At 38.9% G+C, this 22555-nt stretch overlaps 3 protein-coding genes across 3 annotated transcripts in view; all 3 read right to left on the reverse strand.

The window, feature by feature from the left end:
- Positions 1–12007, reverse strand: part of LOC129238295 (uncharacterized) — a 111929-nt gene extending 99922 nt beyond the window's left edge. Inside the window, exons 1-2 of the mRNA XM_054873333.1 lie at positions 11776–12007; positions 11411–11720 (exon numbers count right to left, since the gene is read on the reverse strand). Of these exons, the coding sequence (XP_054729308.1) occupies positions 11411–11720; positions 11776–11892 (427 nt within the window). The 5' untranslated portion in view covers positions 11893–12007. The remainder of the gene's footprint in view (positions 1–11410; positions 11721–11775) is intronic.
- Positions 685–6669, reverse strand: LOC129237322 (uncharacterized). The gene is made up of 7 exons (XM_054871993.1): positions 6489–6669; positions 6290–6406; positions 1542–1604; positions 1445–1477; positions 1214–1383; positions 984–1137; positions 685–803 (listed from the first exon to the last, which is right to left on the reverse strand). Exons 2-7 carry the CDS (start codon positions 6294–6296, stop codon positions 694–696), a joined length of 537 nt encoding a protein of 178 aa, XP_054727968.1. The 5' UTR covers positions 6297–6406; positions 6489–6669; the 3' UTR covers positions 685–693.
- Positions 12008–14462: 2455 nt separating the features above from the next.
- LOC129237321 (uncharacterized) lies at positions 14463–22476 on the reverse strand. The gene is made up of 7 exons (XM_054871992.1): positions 22294–22476; positions 21929–22238; positions 15671–15781; positions 15447–15589; positions 15174–15386; positions 14760–14913; positions 14463–14692 (listed from the first exon to the last, which is right to left on the reverse strand). Exons 1-7 carry the CDS (start codon positions 22408–22410, stop codon positions 14562–14564), a joined length of 1179 nt encoding a protein of 392 aa, XP_054727967.1. The 5' UTR covers positions 22411–22476; the 3' UTR covers positions 14463–14561.
- Between the last annotated feature and the right edge of the window lie 79 nt (positions 22477–22555).

Consider the following 22555-nt stretch of genomic DNA (forward strand, 5'->3'; position numbering starts at 1 on the left):
GCGCCGGTCCCTGTAAAGTTAGTTCGAGTGAGATATTACAATCATATATCGCAGACAAATAATTACCGGTAATATCTCCATATATTTTCAAAAAGGAAAGATTTCGGGCAAATAGAGAAATGGAACTGTAATGTTAAACGGATTGCAGAGCGGTGCTCTACTTCACTAAAGTTCATTTACATAGTGGTTTCTGAAGTACAAATTACACATTATGAAACCTATTTTATGGTGTCTGAGGTAAATTGATTATTCTGAAGTACATTTTATGGTTCCTAAAGTACCATTAGCTATTCAGAAGCCCAGTTAACGGGTTTCAAAATAAATTTGGCTATTCTATAGTACATTTAACGGTTTCCAAAGTAATCTGTCTATTCTGATGAGCTTATTCCGGTGTCCGAAGTACATTTGTCTAATCTGAAGTACGTTTTACGGTTTCTGGAGTACAATTGATTAATCTTCGTCATTTGGCAGAGTTTAACAAAAAGTGCCACTCCCTTCTTTCCCACCTCTTCCTATGCTACCAGCAGCTGGTACCGCATCGAATATTTTCAGAGCCGGAACGTTTGTATCCATTCAGACGACATGTCGTCGTAAAGCGCATACAGCTCAACAACTAAAGCAACAAAAACAATATATATTATATATTTTATTATATAAATTTACTTTTTATTTATTTTTCTTGATTATAATTTATTATTTCCTTTTAATAGAAATACTTTTAAAAAGTCTTTTCTTTTGGAGTTTAATAGCTTCGCGTATCTGCATTTCGGCCGATCCTGACGTGTCCGAAATTGGTATTGATTCTAAAACAAAATATATTATACATATACATAACATTTGTAAATATGTAAATATTCAAAATGCACTTTGGTGCAGAATATAAACAACAAAATGCTATTTTATTAAATTAAAACAAAAAGGTTCATTCATTTAGAGATAATTTTGTTGTTATGCTCTTCACAACACTATATGCTCATGTATACCCAGCAAAACTCCATAAAAATTTTGAAAGATTTTCAAAGATTTTTTTCCTTGCACTCCATCCACATTGAATCCCATCATTAGACGGTCGGTCAGAATGCATTTCATAGATTTAAGTACACCGGCTGGTTGCAAAATGATTCTCATTGTTTTAATCTTTAATGAAAATATTAAATGGAAAAATGCTCGTATTAGCAAAAGCACAAATTCGTATTTAGTGTTTTCAGCTTACATAAGAGTCCCTATTGATTTGATTTATTTCTTCATTTATTTTGGCAAGGTCTTCCTCGGAATTAATGGGGAAGTTAAGGCGCAGTGGTAGCTCTTCTGCCTGCTCACGCAGAATTTGGCAAATCATGACTTTCTGGTCAGCGAGCGAGTCTACTACAACTTTTATCTGGGCTATAATAACAAAAATTTAATTATTTGCACTTATGCCTAGTTGTAAATTTGATGATATCACCCCGCAGAATTGAATTTTCTTCTTGGAATGTTTCTGAAAAATCGTTATGTATGAAAAATCTGTATACTAAATACTTTTTTTGATTCACTATACTCACTTTTCATGTCGTCGAACTTTTGGGTCATAAAAGATAAAATTTCTTTTTTGTTGTCAGAGGGCTCTGAAATGAAAATATTATGATTTTAGTAAAACTTGATGAAATTAAAAAAAAAAAAACAAGGAAGTGCTAAATTCGGTCCGGACAGAACTTTATATACCCGCGCACAGTTTAGTAAAATTTCATTTGGACTGTTGAATTTGAATTTGAAGAGGACGAGCCAAGGAGCACCAGGAGATTTGGTGGCTCCTAAAACACTTAGGCTAAAAAGCCCATTGTATTTAAAGCTCTGGAAAGGGGGTAGATAGTCAAGGAGGGAGGGAGAAAAGTATCAGAGAAAGAGATAGGAAAGAATAGAAACAGAGATAGAGATAGTTAGTCCTGTGAGAATTTTCAGATTCTTTGGCAAATCTGTAAATATCCTCTAGTTTTAGAGAACGAATATTACTCATTCCCATGACATCGGAACCCAATACTCGTAGTCGCGCTCTAGCAAAGGCAGGACACTCACAGAGAAAGTGCTCAGTGCTATCCGCCTCCTCCAAGCATGACAGGCATACCGGGTCCTCGATGATTCCAATGGTGGTCATATACTGACCCCATAGGTTGTGTCCTGTAATGATGCCGACCATCAACCGAATGTCTTTCCTTCTAAGTTTTAGTAGAAAGTTTGACAGTTTTCTGTTCGGACTTGTCACAAAACATTTGGACTGTTACTTTTTGGAATCAAACAAGCCCAAATTTGAGCAAAGGTGGTTTATCATTAATATTGATTTATTTATAACAGAGATATCAGGCTTTTTCTTTTTCGGCAATTACCGTTATATGTGAGGTGAGAGTGGTTATGGACCGATTTCGCGCGTTTTCAAAGAGCAATATGTGTACCATGTTATCGTGCGCACAGACAGACGGGGGGCGCAGAGACTTACATGGTTGAAACGGCGCCTTTCATATTTTCTAACCCTTCCGTATAACACATATGAGGACAAGTCCCGGGCCTAACACATAGATGACACTGGTTTTGTGGCATTGACCTCTTTTTCAGTTAGTGCGAACATTAAAACGACAGCTGCTTAAATTTCATGATATTCTATTCATTAGTTCGTGAGTTATTGTGCTAAAAGTGACGTTATTTTCAAAACAATGGATCAAAAAGAATTTCATGCTTGGATCAAAAAGAATTTCATGCTCACTGCTTCTTGACCAAAAAACCCCGTTCAAGCGAAGTAATGGCTTGAAAAGTGTTATGGGGTTCCACTCCATCTGAAACCACAATAAAATGATGATTAGCTGACCTCAAAGATAGTCGTAAAGATACCGAAGAATCACAACTCAGTGGACGTCCGAATGAGGCGGTCATTCGAAAAAATGGTGAAACAACATGAATTAAACTTAGAATTGCTCCCACATCCACCGTATTCGCCAGATTTGGCTTCGAGCGACTATTGGCTGTTTGCAAGCCTAAAAAACTGCTCGCCGATTAGAAATTTCGCTCGAATGAAGAGGTTATCGCTGAAACTGAGGCCTACTTTGAAACAAAAGATAAATCGTGGTATTGAAATATTAGAACGGCGCTGGAATGATTGCGCTGTTCTTGCTGGAAATTACGTTTATGAATAAAGCTATTATTGAAAAAAAAAATGTTTTCTTTGTTAGGCCCGGGACTTTTCAGCCCATGCGTTACATACATTTGTTTAAAACTATCTGGATTCATTTATGCTGTTACAAACAAGCGTTATGTGAACAAAATTGTAATACCCCTATGCATAAGTGCGCGCGGGTATAACAACACTTACCCTTAAACGATATCCTCTGAATCATTGGTGTTTTGGTGGTGACATATTTCATTTATATTTGTTTAATTACCAAAATGCTTCCAAAATGATGTATGCACAAATTTATAACGTCACTGATCACGAAAGAAGCTGAATGGTTTTTTTTGGGGGGGGGGTTTTCTTCGCTTTCAACTTCACGCACTTTAAATACAGCAAATATACATTTTAAACGACAGTACGGTGGCCGCGTACTTGTCTTCACTGTTCGGAAGTTATTTTTCTTTGACTTCAATTCGTCTCCTCGTATGGAAAGAAACAAAAATGGGCAGTTACAGTACAAACGAAATGTAATGCAGAGGGGGCTATAGACCCCTAGCACGTATTTTGCTATCTACATGTAACGCTGCGGTGGCGATTGACACCATGACAAATTTCGTTTTACGAAACGACAATCGCAACCGCGCGTTCTGGAGTTTGATTTAAAAACTATGAGGTTTACCACCTAACATACACGACCTAAAAACCTTCCATTGAAGAAAAATTGTACTTTGTGAAATAAATAGAATTGATTCGTTTCTACACATTACCTTTTTACTTATACATTTAAATACAAATACAAACATATTTTTATATTTGCGAACGAGCTTTTTCGCCTTTGAAGCTCATATTGACCGACAATCGCAACCGAATTAGTCGTTAGCCACTAAAAGATGCACACACGATGCCATCAAGAATTTGTCGCTATTTGAAGATGAGATTTCAGAGGACTTAAGATGTGGATATACCTATGAACTATATGTGGATTACAAATTTCAATTCCTCAAAATGCAATTTAATTATTTGTTTATTTACTTATTTAAATATGATAAGTTGATACATACATATTTTACTTGCCAGGCAGTCAATAAATATCAATGGTGTTTTACGTATGTTTCCCTTTTTGCTTTACATTTTTTCTTGCTATATAATGGTTTCAATGAGATAATGATCAGGTTTTTTACTGTTGTTTACATTATGATTGAAATCTTGATCAACAAGCCACCAAATTGCAAAAACTATGCATTTAAATGTTTGTACTATCTTACTGTAATCACCTTGTACGGATTCGCCTTGAGCAAGAAAATGGCAGCAGCTATGGCAAATAGCATAGCAATAGCCGCAGCAAAAGTCTGCCTTATTCTAAAGTCTAAAATAAAACAATACTTAAATTTTATGTATACTATAATTTGGATCACATAAGGATTGTATGTAACAGCATAAAAAAATCGAGATAGATAGACATATATTATATATACCAAAAAAATGTTCCCCAACTGTCCGTGCTTGATGCCCGATAGCTTGAGTAAAAATTTTATACATAAATATTTCAGTGAAACTTGGTATACAAGGGTCTTCAATCTGTCCTTGGCCACTCTCATCATCCCTGACAAGTGGAAAGCAGGGAGAGTGGTCCCACTACTGAAGCCTGGGAAACCCGCCAACCAAGGGGTCCGATAACTCTCCTTTCCCCAGTAGTGAAGACACTTGAAGCCCTCCTACTCCCACTCTTCACGAAACACCTGGCCCCAGCCCCACATCAGCACGGCTTCCGACGAGTGCATAGCCCAGATAAATCGCGGGCTTAACCAAAACCGCCCCTGCGAGAGGACTGTCCTAGTAGCGTTGGACCCGCAGAAGGCTTTCGACACAGTCAGCCATTCCACGCTATTAGATGATATTTATCAGTCGACACTCCCGCCAGGGCTGAAGAGGTGGTCCGCAAACTACCTGAGCGGTCGTCACTCGTCAGTGATTTTTCGAGATCAAACATCAATGTAGAGGAAGATAAAGCAAGGTGTACCGCAGGGTGGTGTCCTTTCTCCCTTGCTGTTCAACTTCTACATCTCGAAGCTCCCCCAACCACCAGCGGGAGTCTCCCTGGTCTCATACTCTGATGACTGCACAATAATGGCGTCGGGCAATGACATCGATGGCCTGTGTTCCAAAGTGAACAACTACCTCACCGACCTTTCTCGCTTTTTTACTGCGAGGAATGTCCAACTTTCCCCACTAAATCCATGGCGACCCTCTTTACCACCTGGACAAAGGAGGTCAAGCTGTCCCTTAAGGTAAAAGTCGACGACACACCAATTCCGACGGTGAACAACCCCAAAATTTTGGGTGTAACCTTTGACAGTTTGCTCTCCTTCTCAGCGCGCACAACCGCAACTGCCACTAAAGTCCAAGACCGCAACTGCCACTAAAGTCCAAGACCGCAACAAGGTCCTCAAATCGATTGCCGGCAGTACTTGGGACAAAGACAAAGAACTGCCTGACATTTAAGGCAATTGGTCGGCCGGTTCTGAACTACGCAGCGCCTGTCTGGTCGCCTAGCACTAGTGACACGCAGTGGATAAAGCTACAGACATGACAAAATACTGCCATTCGGACAGCGCACAGTGGTCAAGTAGCCAGACGTTTTGGTCAGAAAACCATAAGTCAAAGATAATAAGTACGATTTTGATGAAATTTTTACATATAGGGTTTTTTGTGTCGCTAATTCTGAAAAATGAAAATGAAATCAGAATTGAAAAATTCAGAATGGCGGACAGTTTTCGCGAAAAGTGTTCAGATTTTACTGAAATTCACATTACCAAAGTTTTTGGGGTCGCTGATTGTGAATATGAAATCTGAATTTCAAAATTCAAAATGGCGGACCCAAAATGGCGGACAGTTTTCGCGAAATTCACATTACCAAGCTTTTTGAGGTCTTTGATTTCGACAGTAGACGTACGATTTTCAAAAGAATATGCCACATTAAAAAGGGGGAAAATATGTCGTGAAAAATAATACACTTAATCTGAAAGTGACGTATTATACATTTATTTATGAAATGAACTTAAATTTTAATAGGAAGAACATACATTTATTCATATCTCCTCGTCATTGTTCACATCAAGGATGCTGTCTGCCTCAGCATCTGCGAAATCATACCTTTCATAACTGAGAAGGGCAATTGCTTCCGGGGACAAACTTTTCCCCATCACTGTTCCTTGGTGTCGTTGACTTCAAACTATCATCAGCACTGACTTCTTGATCCATAAAGTTGACCTGGTTTAATGAAAACTTCATTAATGTATATAAATTAATGTAAATATATTTATATTAATGTAAATTTATGTAAACTATTTACCGTTATGCTCGTTGAATCGTCCAACCAGCTTTTATTATTCTCCAGGAAACGATTTTTCGTACTGCGAGCATTTTTCCATTTCTTTTTCAAAACAGAAATAACTTTTATCAAAGCCATTTTTGATTTATCTTCGATAACATATGAAGGTGTTGCGTCGTCCATTAGTTTATTACAGATAATTTGTATTAAATTATCAAATTTTTCTGACAGAAAAACATCATGGATGGCATCGAATATTTTCCTCCTTGTCCATGAAAAAATTTTTCTCTTGAATCCTATTAAAAAAAAAAATTACTTTAAAATAATAATTTAATTACCATTTAAAAATACTTATTACATTAATTATTTTATTATTATTATTACATGATTTTTATCACTCTTTTGCATTTATTAATAATTATTTATTGTTTTAATAACAATATTCACTACAGAAATTGAGAAAAAAGTAGAAATAAACACTCTGCATATATTACATTCATTCCTAGCATTTCCCAGGTATACACACAAATAAAACCAGTTTTGATCGCCAACCCAATGGTGAATCTGCAACTATTTTTGGGTGGCGCTTGAAAACGTGCACGCGTACTGTCTCGCGCGAGTCCCGACAAATGGCACTTTTGAGCGTTCACCACGGACCATCTGTTCAATATAAACATCTGTCCCTTTGGATGTTAATGCTCCAGTGCCATCTGTTGACGAATATATGAAGCTTTACCTCAAACGGTAACTTTCGATTTTGGGATTTTAGGCCAGAACGCCGGGCTACTTGACCACTGTGCAGCGGCCGGTTGCCTCCTGCTGTCCCCGGTTCAACACCTTCACAACGAGGCACAAATGCTTCCAGCAATGGAGCATAAAAAACTGCTCAGCAAGCAGTTCCTGCTGGGATGCTACCACAGGTTTCACCCCTGCAGACACCTGCTTGAGCCTGAGCCGCCTCCCAGGCACGTCAGGAGACATCTCTTAAACTACGCTGACGAAATTCAGGGCAAAACTGACCGAAATCTACTGGACCTGACAGTGTTTAGACAGTCAATAAACGACATTCACCGGAAGACCGTCACCACCTTCTTAAGCTCCCGTCTTGTGAATGCCGTAATCAGAGTCCAACCACCACCTATAGCAGATGAAGAGCTCCAGCTTCCTCGTGAGACAGGTGTAGCACTGGCACAATTACGTTCTGGATATTATAGCAGGTTAAACTCCTACTTATACAGAATCGACCCCGCCATACCAAACATGTGTCCGGTATGTGAAGGCACCCCGCACGACACTAACCACCTTTTCACATGCCCCCTAAAACCGACTCATCTAACACCCCTCTCCCTCTGGACCCATCCCGTCGAAACAGCATGTTTTCTGGGCCTACCTCTAGATTAGCTAGACGAAGACGACCGGTGATATGTCCGACACTGGCGGGCCTACTATTACTGTTAACAAACAAACAAAACAAAGCGCACGGGTTGACAGTCAAGTACCGATTATGCGGTCGCGGTGTATCCAATGTATGTGATGAGGGTCAATTAAGATTCTCAAAACTGTCATCCAGCCCTGTACGTGATATGTTACGTATTTATCGTTAGTTTATAAATTTCAATTTTGGCCGTAAATATAGAATATTGACCTATGTGCGGTGACTATATCGTGTAAACCAATTTAAAACGAGCTCTTGTTTGGAATAATTTCTATTAAAGCTTTTAGCAGAGTGTGTTTAACACATTCATATACTCACAATATTTAAATGAATATAAATAAAATTAATATTTTCAAGAATATTATTAATAATTTTGTACGGTGTGATATCAAACAATTAGAAATGTGCGGTGCAACAAGACATTTCTTACATTCCCATACAGTTTTACTGCATTTCTTCTGTTTCGCGCATAACTGACATCTTTGTTGAGGCTTTTGTTTACTTTGTGTAGGAGGAATTTTTCTTGGGAAACGTCGCACATACCGGTATTTTGATAATCTAGGCGGCCAAAACTATTTTAACGTTTTTTATAGTCTTAAATATTTTTATTCATCATTATTTAGACAATGGACTTTTTTTATTGAACTATTATATTATTAACCCTTAAATGACCGTGGTATCTTTAAAGATACAACCATTTTGTACTAGAATAAATAGAAAATGAATTTTTTTTTTGGGTATTTATAAGTTAAATTATATAAAATAGAAATCATTATTAATGTTTTAATTATTTATTATCAAATGCCAAGTTTCACAGAAGGTGTCAAATAAAATACATTATTTGAACCAAAAAAAAAAAATTTAATTCAATCAATAATCTTACGTCAATAAGAACTAAAGCAAAATGAAACAAATTAAAGGAAAACATTACAAATTTTCATTATCTAATGAATCAGATTCATAATCATGCATAATCAAGTTTTTGTCCTTTACTGTAGATCTGAGTTCCGCAGTTTTGCGTCTTTTAGATCTTTCTTTAGAGTCACTGAAATGTTTCTGAGGACGGCCACATCGTTTCGGTATTGCTGCAACAGTTAATTCAAAACCTCCTTCCAACCAAGACTTGTACTTTGATAGGAAAACATCTTCCTTTTTATGTACTTGTAGCCACTTTTTCTTGATTTGTGATTTAAAATGTGAAAATTTGCGCTTAAGAGCTGATATCTGTTCGTCAGAGTATTTTTCACTTGACAAAAGCTCCTGTTGTAAAAAGTTTAATTTTTCGTCCAAATTTGGTAAATTCTGAGCTTGCATGCGGTCGAATAGGTATTTTCGAGTCACAATTCGAACCCCTGAAGTGCCTTGAGAACCTTAAACAAACCAAAAAATAACAAGTATAGAAAACGCTTTTAAAAAAAACTGTGAAAAAACCATGAAACTTTTGAAATTCCAGAATTAATTAACCTGCGGCTAATTCTACTTTATTCTACATCTCAAAGCATATGTACACTATCTGAAAAAAATTCAAGCTTGGATGGACTTGGAAGTATAACTTTCAGATTAACAAATAAAAAAAATGTGTGTAAAAAATGCACTATTTCTCCTTGTACGGAATTCAATAAATTACGTTATTAATGAACAAAATCTATAAAATATTTATTAAATTTGGAAAAAATATACCTGAAGCTTCAATTAAAACGAGACGTATGTATAACTTTAAATAAGTTAACTTTACTTTTTTGAAGATTTTGAAGATACTCTATTGTGTTATTTTTCTATTTTTTGCATTATTAAAATCAATTAATGCACTTCACAAAATTGACTTTTGGCCGCCTAGATTATCAAAATACTGGTATGTGCGTCGCCACTCTTTTGCCTGCAAACGCAATGGTTTGTTGTCTAAAGTTATCCTTCCGCGTGTTGGGTATTCAGGAATATTAATATTTTGTAGAATTTCCATGCAATGCCCAGCCGAAATTTCGAAAATTAATATTTCTTAGAATTTGGAATTTGTTTTGCTTGCTGCATGCTTATTTACAGTTAATACAACAGGCGTATTTTGCACGTCATAGCCAGCCTAGAGGAGATAACAAGTCGACGTCTTTCTAGCGCTTTTTTTTTATGCACTGCACATTTGAATGCATGATAAAACTTTAAAATATAAAAAATATAATACATATGAATGGAACTCATGTCTTCGCCAGGTCCCAGTCAGTCCCATGTGTATGACATTTTACCAACAACTTTTAAAAATATGAGATTGAAAAATTATTGGACTAAAATTTACAACCTTTGGTGATTATAAGACTATAATTGATTTTGCCAAATTTCAAAAATATGGCTGATTATTTACGATAAAGAAATCACTAGTTTCCTCAAAAATTCCTTTTCGGTACAAGAAACATTAAACTTAAATCAGAACCCAGGTATTAATAAGAATAAAATTTAAAAAGTAAATTAATTCCAATAATATTTGTGGAACGCATTATTTTTTAATGATTTCTGGTCCTCTTACGGTTGTTGTTGTTGTAGAAGCATATAGATTCCCCATACATGTACGGGGAATGCTGCTGGAATGACAGTCCGTGGCTGGATATAAATACGAGTCGTTCCGGTAACGTAGAACCGACTGTCGGGGGTCTCTCCTCCTTAAGTTTACTTAGCTAATGGCTTGCCACTCAACTCATGCGGAAAACTATTGTTTGTACTTCTTGTTTTTGTTTTGATGTAACAACTTTGGGACTGCAATTCCATTTGTATGCTCTTTGCAATCATTTCACTGACTTGTTATTTTTAAATTTGCTCAGACAATACCAGTCACAAAGATCCTGTTTTCCAACTAAGATTGTGCTAACTCATAATTTGTGTAAAAATGTATGACAAATAAGCGTCTTACTACATGGATTACATGTTAATCAAATTCAAAAAATGTTTGCTAATCCGTTTTTTTAATTCGGATTTCTCAGAATATTCTTGTATGAATGTTCTATCGGTAATTAGAAACAGTTGTTTTCAGGGTTAACGTACTGACACAATTGAACTGAACTAATACAATTTTTTTAAGTATTTAGTAACTCAGAGAGTCTGAACGATTTTCTAGCTTTATCTTGCCAACTGCTTCTTCAATTGATATAGTGTTTTCCGTGCTGCTATTCTCACAGATCACTCCAGTTCACCGTGGTGTATATACGAATGGCATTGACTATAACGTAAACTTTTATGGACTTTTTCAATACATAGGAATGAATGTCATGAATGAATGCATTACAAATATGTATCTGATTATGAAAAGAATTATAAAATCCATGAACATGTTTGAAGCGTTTGTCCAAATACGCTTGATCAGCAGGCCTCATCTAAGTATCATTCATTTCTGAATAACATCGACTACTAGTGGCATCCAACCGTCAATTTTATTAGCATAAACCTCGAGGAAATACCAGTGTCATTCATATTTCAATGGTCTGGCACTCTATCTATTAAAGGACATATGGCTGTTGCCACTTACCATCAAAAGGCAGCAGTAGCGAGTCATCATTCATCGCATCATCCATTTCCACTTCGGCAGATACATCTGTTTCCTTTTTTATATCATTTATAATCAGCTCAGGTTCACACAATGTAGAATTTTTATATTCAAATGTTGAATTTATTTGCTCAGATGCAGTTGCATTATCGTTTTTTATTCGTACAGGAGCCAAATCCTTTTGCAGGGTTTGTTGCTTCTTTTTAATGCTTAACCAGAATTGATGGAATTCATTAAGATATTGCCAGCAACCAACGCAAATTTTATTAGAAACATTATCGTTGAATTGAACCTTAAATTTTAATAAAAGGTAAATAAATATAATAGATTGGAATCGAAGTACTTACCACAATTTTGAAATGATTCTCTATGACCTCTACGACTTCTCCCTCGACTATTTTACCATCATCCGCAAAGATTTCTAAAAACTCTTCTGATTTACCTAAGCACAATCTACAAATCATTTTTCTTTTTAAATTTGTGTGAAAATTGTATTTTCGAATATTTAGCAACAATCTCGTCTGTGTATGGCTGTGTTCACAATGACAGAAGTTTGTTTATACTGTGAATTATAGGCCTGACACAGTATATCCGTTGCGGCAACGAATTTGAGTGATAGCTAAATCGATTTTGTGTATTTGAGTCGAAGGCGCCACATGCGTGCCGTACGCCATGCCGGCAAGCACAAATATTGGCAACTTTCTATTTGTACCATGCGGAAAGTACGCGAAAAATTACAACTGTTTGAATAAGAACAATTTTGTATCGCGCAAATTTTGATCGGTGGTGTTTTTTATTATATGAATCGAAATGCAGAAAATAATATAATTGGAACTTAAATTAATTGAATCAATTCAAATGCATTCTTATCTTTTCAATAAAAGCTTGAAAAAGTAGAGAAAAAGCTGGGTTAACCCAAGTTGTCCTGAAAAATTAATGTGCGTCCCAATTTATGGTCGAATGTCTATTGAATGCTTTTTTCGCTTCAATAAGCATTTATTTTATAATAAATTTCACAATCAACAAAAACCTATTTATACACAACGAAATATAATATTTACTTTCACGACAAGAACATCTTTTGCTTGTTTGTTTATATGCGGCAATAGTGTCATTGTATGTTGCGGCAACAGATGAAACCAAGGTGGATTTATTATAGGTGACAGCAACCACATATAAGTAAAACCCTACATGTATGTATTTGTTGTTGCGTTTGGTCCAAGCATCACGTCAAAATCAGTAATCAAATGTAAACATACGAATGTTGGTACATACAAACAAAGCATATCATTTTGACGTAACCCATATCTACGGCGAAAAATTCAGCTGGGTGAATGCTGTCACCTATAATAACGGGTGATCAATCATGAGGTGCTTTTTTCAATAGTTAAAAAAAAAAACAAAAATGTAAATTATGTTCAAAACCTTTATTTATCATTTGAAAGGACATTCTTTGACATTTACTTTTTGAATATGACTTCATTCAAATGTTGGCCGCAACTACACTTAAGGTGGTCCATTCTGAAGGTCCAATTTTCAATCACTCGTTCGAGCATTTCGACTGGTATGTCGTGAATAACACGCGTAATGTTGGCTTCCAGAGCTTCAATCGTAGCTGGTTTATCAGTATAGACCTTGGACTTCACGAATCCCCAAAGAAAAAAGTCCAAAGGTGTGATATCACAAGATCTTGGTGGCCAACTCACAGGTCCTAAACGTGAAATCAGCTGCTCTCCGAAATGACTTCTCAATAAAGTCATTGTTTCACGAGCTGTATGGCAAGTGGCTCCGTCTTGTTGAAACCAAATGTCGTAGAGATCATTAGATTCAATTTCAGGTAGCAAAAAGTCCGATATCATGGTACGGTAGCGAACACCATTCACAGTTACGTTGCGGCCATCATCATTTTTGAAAAAATATGGACCGATGATTCCACCAGCCCATAAACCACACCAGACCGTTGTTTTCTCTAGGTGTAAAGGTAGCTCTTGAACCTGTTCTGGTTGCTCTTCATCCCAAATACGGCAATTTTGCTTACTGACGTAACCATTGAGCCAGAAATGCGCCTCATCGCTGAACAAAATTTTGCTTGAAAACAGCGGATCTTCTTCAATCTTTTCAAGAGCCCAATCAGCAAAACGGTGACGTGCAGGAAGGTCATTTGGCTTTAGTTCTTGTACGAGCTGTATTTTGTATGCTTTTAAATGAAGATCCTTCCGTAAAATTGACCAAGTTGTTCCATACGACAGTCCAAGTTGCTGAGAACGGTGCCGAATCGATTCATCGCGGTTTTCACGTACACTCTCTGCTACTGCCGCTATATTCTCAATGCCTCTTGCTGGACGTGGTCTATTCGGTCGAGAATTATCCACCAATGAATATTCGGATTCAAATTTGTTGATGGTATGTCGAATAGTGTTTAAGGCAGGCCGATTATGTTGACCATAATGCGGTCTAAGCGCACGAAAAACATTTGTCACCGAACGCTGATTTTCATAATACAGTTGAACAATTTGTAGACGTTGTTGCGGTGTGAGTCTTTCCATGATGAAATGCCAAACGCTGTTCAACAAATCCACGATGACAGTTTGCCACAACTCGCGCGCGATCTGTAAAAAAAACGCAAATGAAAAAAACTCCTCTTAATTGATCACCCGTTACTTACGGATCCTATATACAATAATCCCTCAAAATTACTGATACAAATGGTTATTTATTGAATATTATTTATTTAATGAATAATTTTAATATTTATTTAGTTAATTTTTGGTTTCTAAAGAAAATTAATACAATATATAATAATTTTTTTAGTATGTTCTATTTATGTACAGCTATTTATATTAATTTACTACTTACATTATAAAATTACGTTAAGTTTTAGTTATTTATTTTAATATTTACATTGTAAAATTAGGTTTGGGGTTAGACAAATTTTAGTTTTAGTTATTTATATACATTAATTATTTTAGTTATTAGAAAAGTTTACGTTTTAGTTTTTATGTACATAAATTAGTATAATATTTACATTCTTAAATTAGGTTTTGGTGTTAGCAAATGAACATGAATTAAAGTAAATTGACATTATAAAATTAGATTTGGTGTTAGTTAAATTAGCTTTAGAAATATTTTAGTTTTAGTTAATATTTTGAATATTAATTTTTTGTTTTTGCTTCCTCACGACTTGCTTATATCGGTTGTGGCTCATTAAAATCGCTTTGCGAATTTCTGCGGTGACTTCACTTTTCGGGGAGCTATTAAATGTGTCTGTTGGATATACATAAAAAACATGTTATATACATAAAAAAAAGTATAAACGAAAAAATGTAAATACCGAAAATGAGTTCCAGACTTTTGAGGCCCAAAAGCGCCGATTTATTGGCTTTCCCCTCAAAATTGTAATGGTACATCAGGGCATCGGAGTAAACGCGCTTCATCACCCCTTTGATGCATCCTTTAGCACCCCTCAGCTTCAGCAAAATATTTAGCTAGAAAAGATAAAATTAAGTTATTTATTTTATTAAAAATTTTTTGAGCTTATTTGATATTGAACACCCTATTGTACGTAATTTTTCAATCATAGTTGTTTGAGTGGAAATAGGTATCTCAAAATTTGTGAAATCTCTTATTTCGGCAAATTTTGAAAACGCTATACGGAGAATTCTTAGATGTTACAATTTTAATTTTACAATTTAACTCAAGCAACCATGATCACATGTGTATATTGTATAGTAGAAATAATAGTTACCATTGCTTCGGAGTATGACTTGGTATTTAAGAGCTCCTCCAGAGTATTAATCGCATCCTGCGATTTCATTGGGAGCATACTCTGAATCTTGATATACTCAGGACTCAGAGCATCTCCCGTGATGCGCGCAATACTCTGGTGAACTCTTGTCATCACCACTTTCACCTCCCTCATCAGCTGCCCCTGGACCTGACTTTCCGCTCTTTCTGGCATCTAAATAATAAAGAGCTTATAAAGTTATAATTCATTACTTCAATAAAATACTTGTATAACCTTCTTTACGAAGTCCTTGAAATTTCTTTCCACCTTACTTTCTTGGTCCCGTAAGGTGGTCTTTATTTCCCCCAGTGATTCACGGATATCGCTCCGCATTTCTCTCAGCTCCTTTTGCAACGAAGCCAGAGAAACTGGTTCACCTGAAATAAGTGTTTTTTTTAACAACCTCGCAAAAAAATAATGGTAAGAATTGAAATTTATTAAAATATAAAAAAATTTACTTGGAACCGCAGTAGCATGGTTGGATACCGTTGCGCTGGGGGAATCTGGGATTGCTGTACGCATTTCGTAGGGCTGCGATACAGCAAACCGCTTACGCTGCACGGCAGACCCTAAAATGGAATTAGTTTTAAGTATGAAAAAAAATGCAAGCTTGGATGGACTTGGAAGTATAACTTTCAGCTTAACAAATAAAAAAAATGTGTGTAAAAAATGCACTATTTCTCCTTGTACGGAATTCAATAAATTACGTTATTAATGAACAAAATCTATAAAATATTTATTCAATTTGGAAAAAATATACCTGAAGCTTCAATTTCCATCATTAAAACGAGACGTATGTATAACTTTAAATAAGTTAACTTTACTTTTTTGAAGATTTGTTGCTTGCCGAACGCCGAGCGAAATATGTGTAGTGTGATAAGCAATGAACTTTTGACTGCCAATACGGCGGTAGCGCACGCGACGAAAAAGCGTGAGAGGGGGTGGAGTCAAAATACTCTATTGTATTATCTTTCTATTTTATTCATTATTAAAATCAATTAATGCACTTCACAAAATTGACTTTTGGCCGCCTAGATTATCAAAATACTGGTATGTGCGTCGCCACTCTTTTGCCTGCAAACGCAATGGTTTGTTGTCTAAAGTTATCCTTCCGCGTGTTGGGTATTCAGGAATATTAATATTTTGTAGAATTTCTACTGCAATGCCCAGCCGAAATTTCGAAAATTAATATTTCTTAGAATTTGGAATTTGTTTTGCTTGCTGCATGCTTATTTACAGTTAATACAACAGGCGTATTTTGCACGTCATAGCCAGCCTAGAGGAGATAACAAGTTGACGTCTTTCTAGCGCTTGTTTTTATGCACTGCGCATTTGAATGTATGATAAAACTTTAAAATATAAAAAATATAATACATATGAATGGAACCCATGTTTTCGCCAGGTCCAAGTCAGTCTCATGTGTATGACATTTTACCAACAACTTTTAAAAATATGAGATTGAAAAATTATTGGACTAAAATTTACACCTTTGGTGATTATAAGACTATACATTCCCATGGCAGCCGGTTCTACGTACCGGAATGACTCGGGTTTTTCCCGACCAAGGGCTGCCGCCCCAGTATACTAGCCCTGTCTAGTGAAACCCATACCATCCCTCGCCTTACGTCACAGGAGCAAACTCCCGCAGCAACCCTGCTCCAAATACTTCTCCTCAGAGCTGGAATCGAATCCAACCCTGGGCCAGAAGTATTCTACTGCTGCGTCTGCCACAAACGGCTTCACCCGAACTCCACCTCGGTTAGGTGCAACAAGTGCAACGGGTGGAGCCACCTTAAGACCTGCTCGGGTCTTAAGTCACATAGGGAGTGGTCCACACGGTATGTGGCCACGTGTTGCTCCCGCCAGCAGGCGTCTGATGCCTCCACGGCTAACACACCCCCTGATAGGCCGGCACTACCAACCGCCACCACGACAAACACCTCCACGGTGAGGAGCCTATCGGAGCAACACAACTCCCCCTCAACCCCTCCCCTTCCTTCCAGCTCCAACCTCAGTGCGGGGACAAACCAGCAGCTCCTGGTCCCCCGCACAGTCTGTTCCGTGTGTCAGGTCGTAATACCTCGGAATCTGGTAACAGTCCAGTGCAATTCCTGCAATGGCTGGTGCCATTTTCGGAGATGTTCCGGCCTGCGCACCACCCGTGAGTGGACAACTGCCTACGTTGCCCCCTGCTGCAGAGCTCTGCACCCACAACCGCCCTCGGAGGCGCGGCCGCCCACCACCATCAGGCCGCAACAGCCACAGTGGATTGCGCAGCAGGCCCAACGCAGACAGCACCACGCGTCCCTCACCCCCCGGATTACACTGACCTCACCGAGAAGCTTCAAGCTTCTCCAGCTAAACTGCAACGGAATTACGAGTAAGGTCGACGAGATAGTCGACTTCATGAGCCGGCACAGTATCAAGATAGCTGCGGTCCAAGAAACAAAGTTGCACGCTAGGTCATCTCTGATCACCAGGGATGGCTATAACGTGCACAGACGTGATCGCGAGCGAGACAATGGTAGTGGCCTAGCGTTTATAGTCCACCACACTGTGCAGTATCGTCTTATCGATGAAGGAATCGACCGCAGGGACAGCACCTTAGAATGTCAAGGCATAGCTGTCCGGTCAGGCGATTCCGAGCTCGAAATATTCAACATATATATACCCCCTGTCACCTGCTGCCCGGCAGGATATCACCCTGATATAGGTGCGCTCCTCAGCGGTGAAAACCGATTGGTTGTAGCTGACTTTAATGCGCATCACGATCTTTGGCATTCAAGCCTGCCAAATGATCGTAGGGGACAGCAACTGGCAGAGCAGATAGACGACTCGACATTCAGCACAGTAAACGACGACGCCCCCACCAGGGTAGTGGGCAATTGCAGCAGCTCGCCTGACCTAACAATTGCTAGCGCTGGTCTGATAAATAGCATAACGTGGCGACCTATGCTATCGCTTGCATCAGACCACTTGCCCATTATCGTCTCGATCGAGAGACCTGCCGACTTCGTTTCCGCGAATCACCGGTCCTATTTTAACTTTAAAAAAGCTAATTGGGCCGGCTTCACGGAATTTACCGAGGACACCTTCGCCGCTCTTCCCATCCCCACCGATGTGCGCGTAGGCGAACGCGCATTCCGCAGGGTGCTCACAGCTGCTGCGGCTCGCTTCATTCCTGCTGGAAGTTATAAGGACATTCGTCCTCATTTCCCAGCCGAAGCAGCCAGTTTAGCAAACGAGCGTGACCACCTACGCCAGGCCGATCCCGGGGATCCCCGCATAAGGGATCTCAATTTGGAGATCCGGCAACTGGTAAACCAGCATAAGCGGACTAAATGGGTTGAGCACCTGAAGACCTGCAACCTCACCTCTGGGGTGAGTAAGCTCTGGTCCACCGTTAGGTCCCTGTCAAACCCGACGAAGCACAACGACAAGGTGGCTATCACCTTCAACGGTTGCACTTCGTCGGACCCGAAGAGATGCGCGAGCTATTTTAGCCGGCTTTTCATATTGCATCCTCCGGGCGACAGAACCAAGCGTCGTGCTACCAGAAGGCTGCACAAACTGACGAACAACAGTGCGCCACTTACTTTCTCCGGTGATGAGGTTCAGGGGGCCATCAACAGTTCGAAATCATCGAAAGCCATTGGCCCTGACGGCTTAAACGCGCTGATGCTGAAGCATCTGGGACCCCTGGGAGTAGGATTTCTCACAAGGGTTTTCAATCTGTCTATGGCCACTCTCATCATCCCTGAAAAGTGGAAAGCAGGGAGAGTGGTCCCACTACTGAAACCTGGGAAACCCGCCAACCAAGGGGAGTCTTATCGGCCGATAACTCTCCTTTCCCCAGTAGTGAAGACACTTGAAGCCCTCCTACTCCCACTCTTCACGAAACACCTGGCCCCAGCCCCACATCAGCACAGTTTCCGACGAGTGCACAGCACCACCACAGCACTCACCGCCATAAACGCCCAGATAAATCGCGGGCTTAACCAAAACCGCCCCTGCGAGAGGACTGTCCTAGTAGCGTTGGACTTGAAAAAGGCTTTCGATACAGTCAGCCATTCCACGCTACTAGATGACATTTATCAGTCGACACTCCTCGAAGAGGTGGTCCGCGAACTACCTGAGCGGTCGGCACTCGTCAGTGATTTTTCGAGATCAAATGTCAAAGCAGAGGAAGATTAAGCAAGGCGTACCGCAGGGTGGTGTCCTTTCACCCTTGCTTTTTAACTTCTACATCTCGAAGCTCCCCCAACCACCAGCGGGAGTTTCCCTGATCTCATACGCTGACGATTGCACGATAATGGCGTCGGGCAATGACATCGATGGCCTGTGTTCCATAGTGAACGACTACCTCACCGACCTTTCTCGCTTTTTCACTGCGAGGAATCTACAACTTTCCCCCACTAAATCCACGGCGACCCTTTTCACCACCTGGACAAAGGAGGTCAAGCTGCCCCTTAAGGTAAAAGTCGATGACACACCAATTCCGACTGTGAATAACCCCAAAATCTTGGGTGTAACCTTTGACAGCTTGCTCTCCTTCTCTGCGCATACAACCGCAATTGCCACTAAGGTCCAAAATCGCAACAAGGTCCTCAAATCGCTGGCCGGCAGCACTTGGGGCAAAGACAAAGAACTGTTGCTTTCGACATTTAAGGCAATTGGCCGGCCGGTTCTCAACTATGCTGCGCCTGTCTGGTCGCCTGGAACTAGTGATTCGCAGTGGACTAAGCTACAGACCTGTCAAAATACCGCCATTCGGACAGCGACCGGGTGCCTCCTGATGTCACCTATCCAACACCTTCACAACGAGGCACAAATGCTCCCAGTTGCGGAGCACAACAAATTGCTCAGCAAGCAGTTCCTGCTCGGATGTTACCGCAGGTCTCATCCCTGCAGACACCTGCTTGAGCCTGAGCCGCCTCCTAGGCACGTCAGGAGACACCTCTTTGACTACGCTGGCGATATCCAGGACAAGACCGACCGTAACCTACTGGACCGGACAGTATTTAGACAGTCTATAAACGACATTCACCGGGAGACCGTTACCACCTTCTTGAACTCCCGTCCTGTGAATGCCGTAATCGGAGTCCAACCACCACCTATTGCAGATGAAGAGCTCCAGCTTCCCCGTGAGACCCGTGTAACACTGGCACAACTACGCTCTGGATATTGTAGCAGGTTAAACTCCTACATATCCAGAATCGACCCCGACATACCAAACACATGTCCGGCATGTGAAGGTACCCCGCACGACACTAACCACCTCTTCACATGCCCCCTCAAACCGACTCATCTAACCCCCCTCTCCCTCTGGACCCAACCTGCCGAAACAGCATGTTTCCTGGGCCTACCCCTAGATGAGCTAGACGAAGACGAACGATGATATGCCTACACTGACAGGGCTACCTATGCTGTTAACAACAACAACAACAACATAAGACTATAATTGGTTTTGCCAAATTTCAAAAATATGGCTGATTATTTACGATAAAGAAATCACTAGTTTCCTCAAAAATTCCTTTTCGGTACAAGAAACATTAAACTTAAATCACAACCCAGGTATTAATAAGAATAAAATTTAAAAAGTAAATTAATTCCAAGGTATTTTATAATTATAATTCATAAAAAAACATGTGAGACCCACTTAGCTAGGAAAATATTTGTGGAACGCATTATTTTTTAATGATTTCTGGTCCTCTTACGGTTGTTGTTGTTGTTGTTGTAGCAGCATATAGATTCCCCATACATGTACGGGGAATGCTGCTGGAATGACAGTCCGTGGCTGGATATAAATACGAGTCGTTCCGGTAACGTAGAACCGACTGTCGGGGGTCTCTCCTCCTTAAGTTTACTTAGCTAATGGCTTGCCACTCAACTCATGCGGAAAACTATTGTTTGTACTTCTTGTTTTTGTTTTGATGTAACAACTTTGGGACTGCAATTCCATTTGTATGCTCTTTGCAATCATTTCACTGACTTGTTATTTTTAAATTTGCTCAGACAATACCAGTCACAAAGATCCTGTTTTCCAACTAAGATTGTGCTAACTCATAATTTGTGTAAAAATGTATGACAAATAAGCGTCTTACTACATGGATTACATGTTAATCAAATTCAAAAAATGTTTGCTAATCCGTTTTTTTAATTCGGATTTCTCAGAATATTCTTGTATGAATGTTCTATCGGTAATTAGAAACAGTTGTTTTCAGGGTTAACGTACTGACACAATTGAACTGAACTAATACAATTTTTTTAAGTATTTAGTAACTCAGAGAGTCTGAACGATTTTCTAGCTTTATCTTGCCAACTGCTTCTTCAATTGATATAGTGTTTTCCGTGCTGCTATTCTCACAGATCACTTCAGTTCACCGTGGTGTATATACGAATGGCATTGACTATAACGTAAACTTTTATGGACTTTTTCAATACATAGGAATGAATGTCATGAATGAATGCATTACAAATATGTATCTGATTATGAAAAGAATTATAAAATCCATGAACATGTTTGAAGCGTTTGTCCAAATACGCTTGATCAGCAGGCCTCATCTAAGTATCATTCATTTCTGAATAACATCGACTACTAGTGGCATCCAACCGTCAATTTTATTAGCATAAACCTCGAGGAAATACCAGTGTCATTCATATTTCAATGGTCTGGCACTCTATCTATTAAAGGACATATGGCTGTTGCCACTTACCATCAAAAGGCAGCAGTAGCGAGTCATCATTCATCGCATCATCCATTTCCACTTCGGCAGATACATCTGTTTCCTTTTTTATATCATTTATAATCAGCTCAGGTTCACACAATGTAGAATTTTTATATTCAAATGTTGAATTTATTTGCTCAGATGCAGTTGCATTATCGTTTTTTATTCGTACAGGAGCCAAATCCTTTTGCAGGGTTTGTTGCTTCTTTTTAATGCTTAACCAGAATTGATGGAATTCATTAAGATATTGCCAGCAACCAACGCAAATTTTATTAGAAACATTATCGTTGAATTGAACCTTAAATTTTAATAAAAGGTAAATAAATATAATACATTGGAATCGAAGTACTTACCACAATTTTGAAATGATTCTCTATGACCTCTACGACTTCTCCCTCGACTATTTTACCATCATCCGCAAAGATTTCTAAAAACTCTTCTGATTTACCTAAGCACAATCTACAAATCATTTTTCTTTTTAAATTTGTGTGAAAATTGTATTTTCGAATATTTAGCAACAATCTCGTCTGTGTATGGCTGTGTTCACAATGACAGAAGTTTGCTTATACTGTGAATTATAGGTCCGACACAGTATATCCGTTGCGGCAACGAATT

This window comes from Anastrepha obliqua, chromosome 2 (genome assembly GCF_027943255.1).
Source record: "Anastrepha obliqua isolate idAnaObli1 chromosome 2, idAnaObli1_1.0, whole genome shotgun sequence".
NCBI classification, from domain to species: domain Eukaryota; kingdom Metazoa; phylum Arthropoda; class Insecta; order Diptera; family Tephritidae; genus Anastrepha; species Anastrepha obliqua.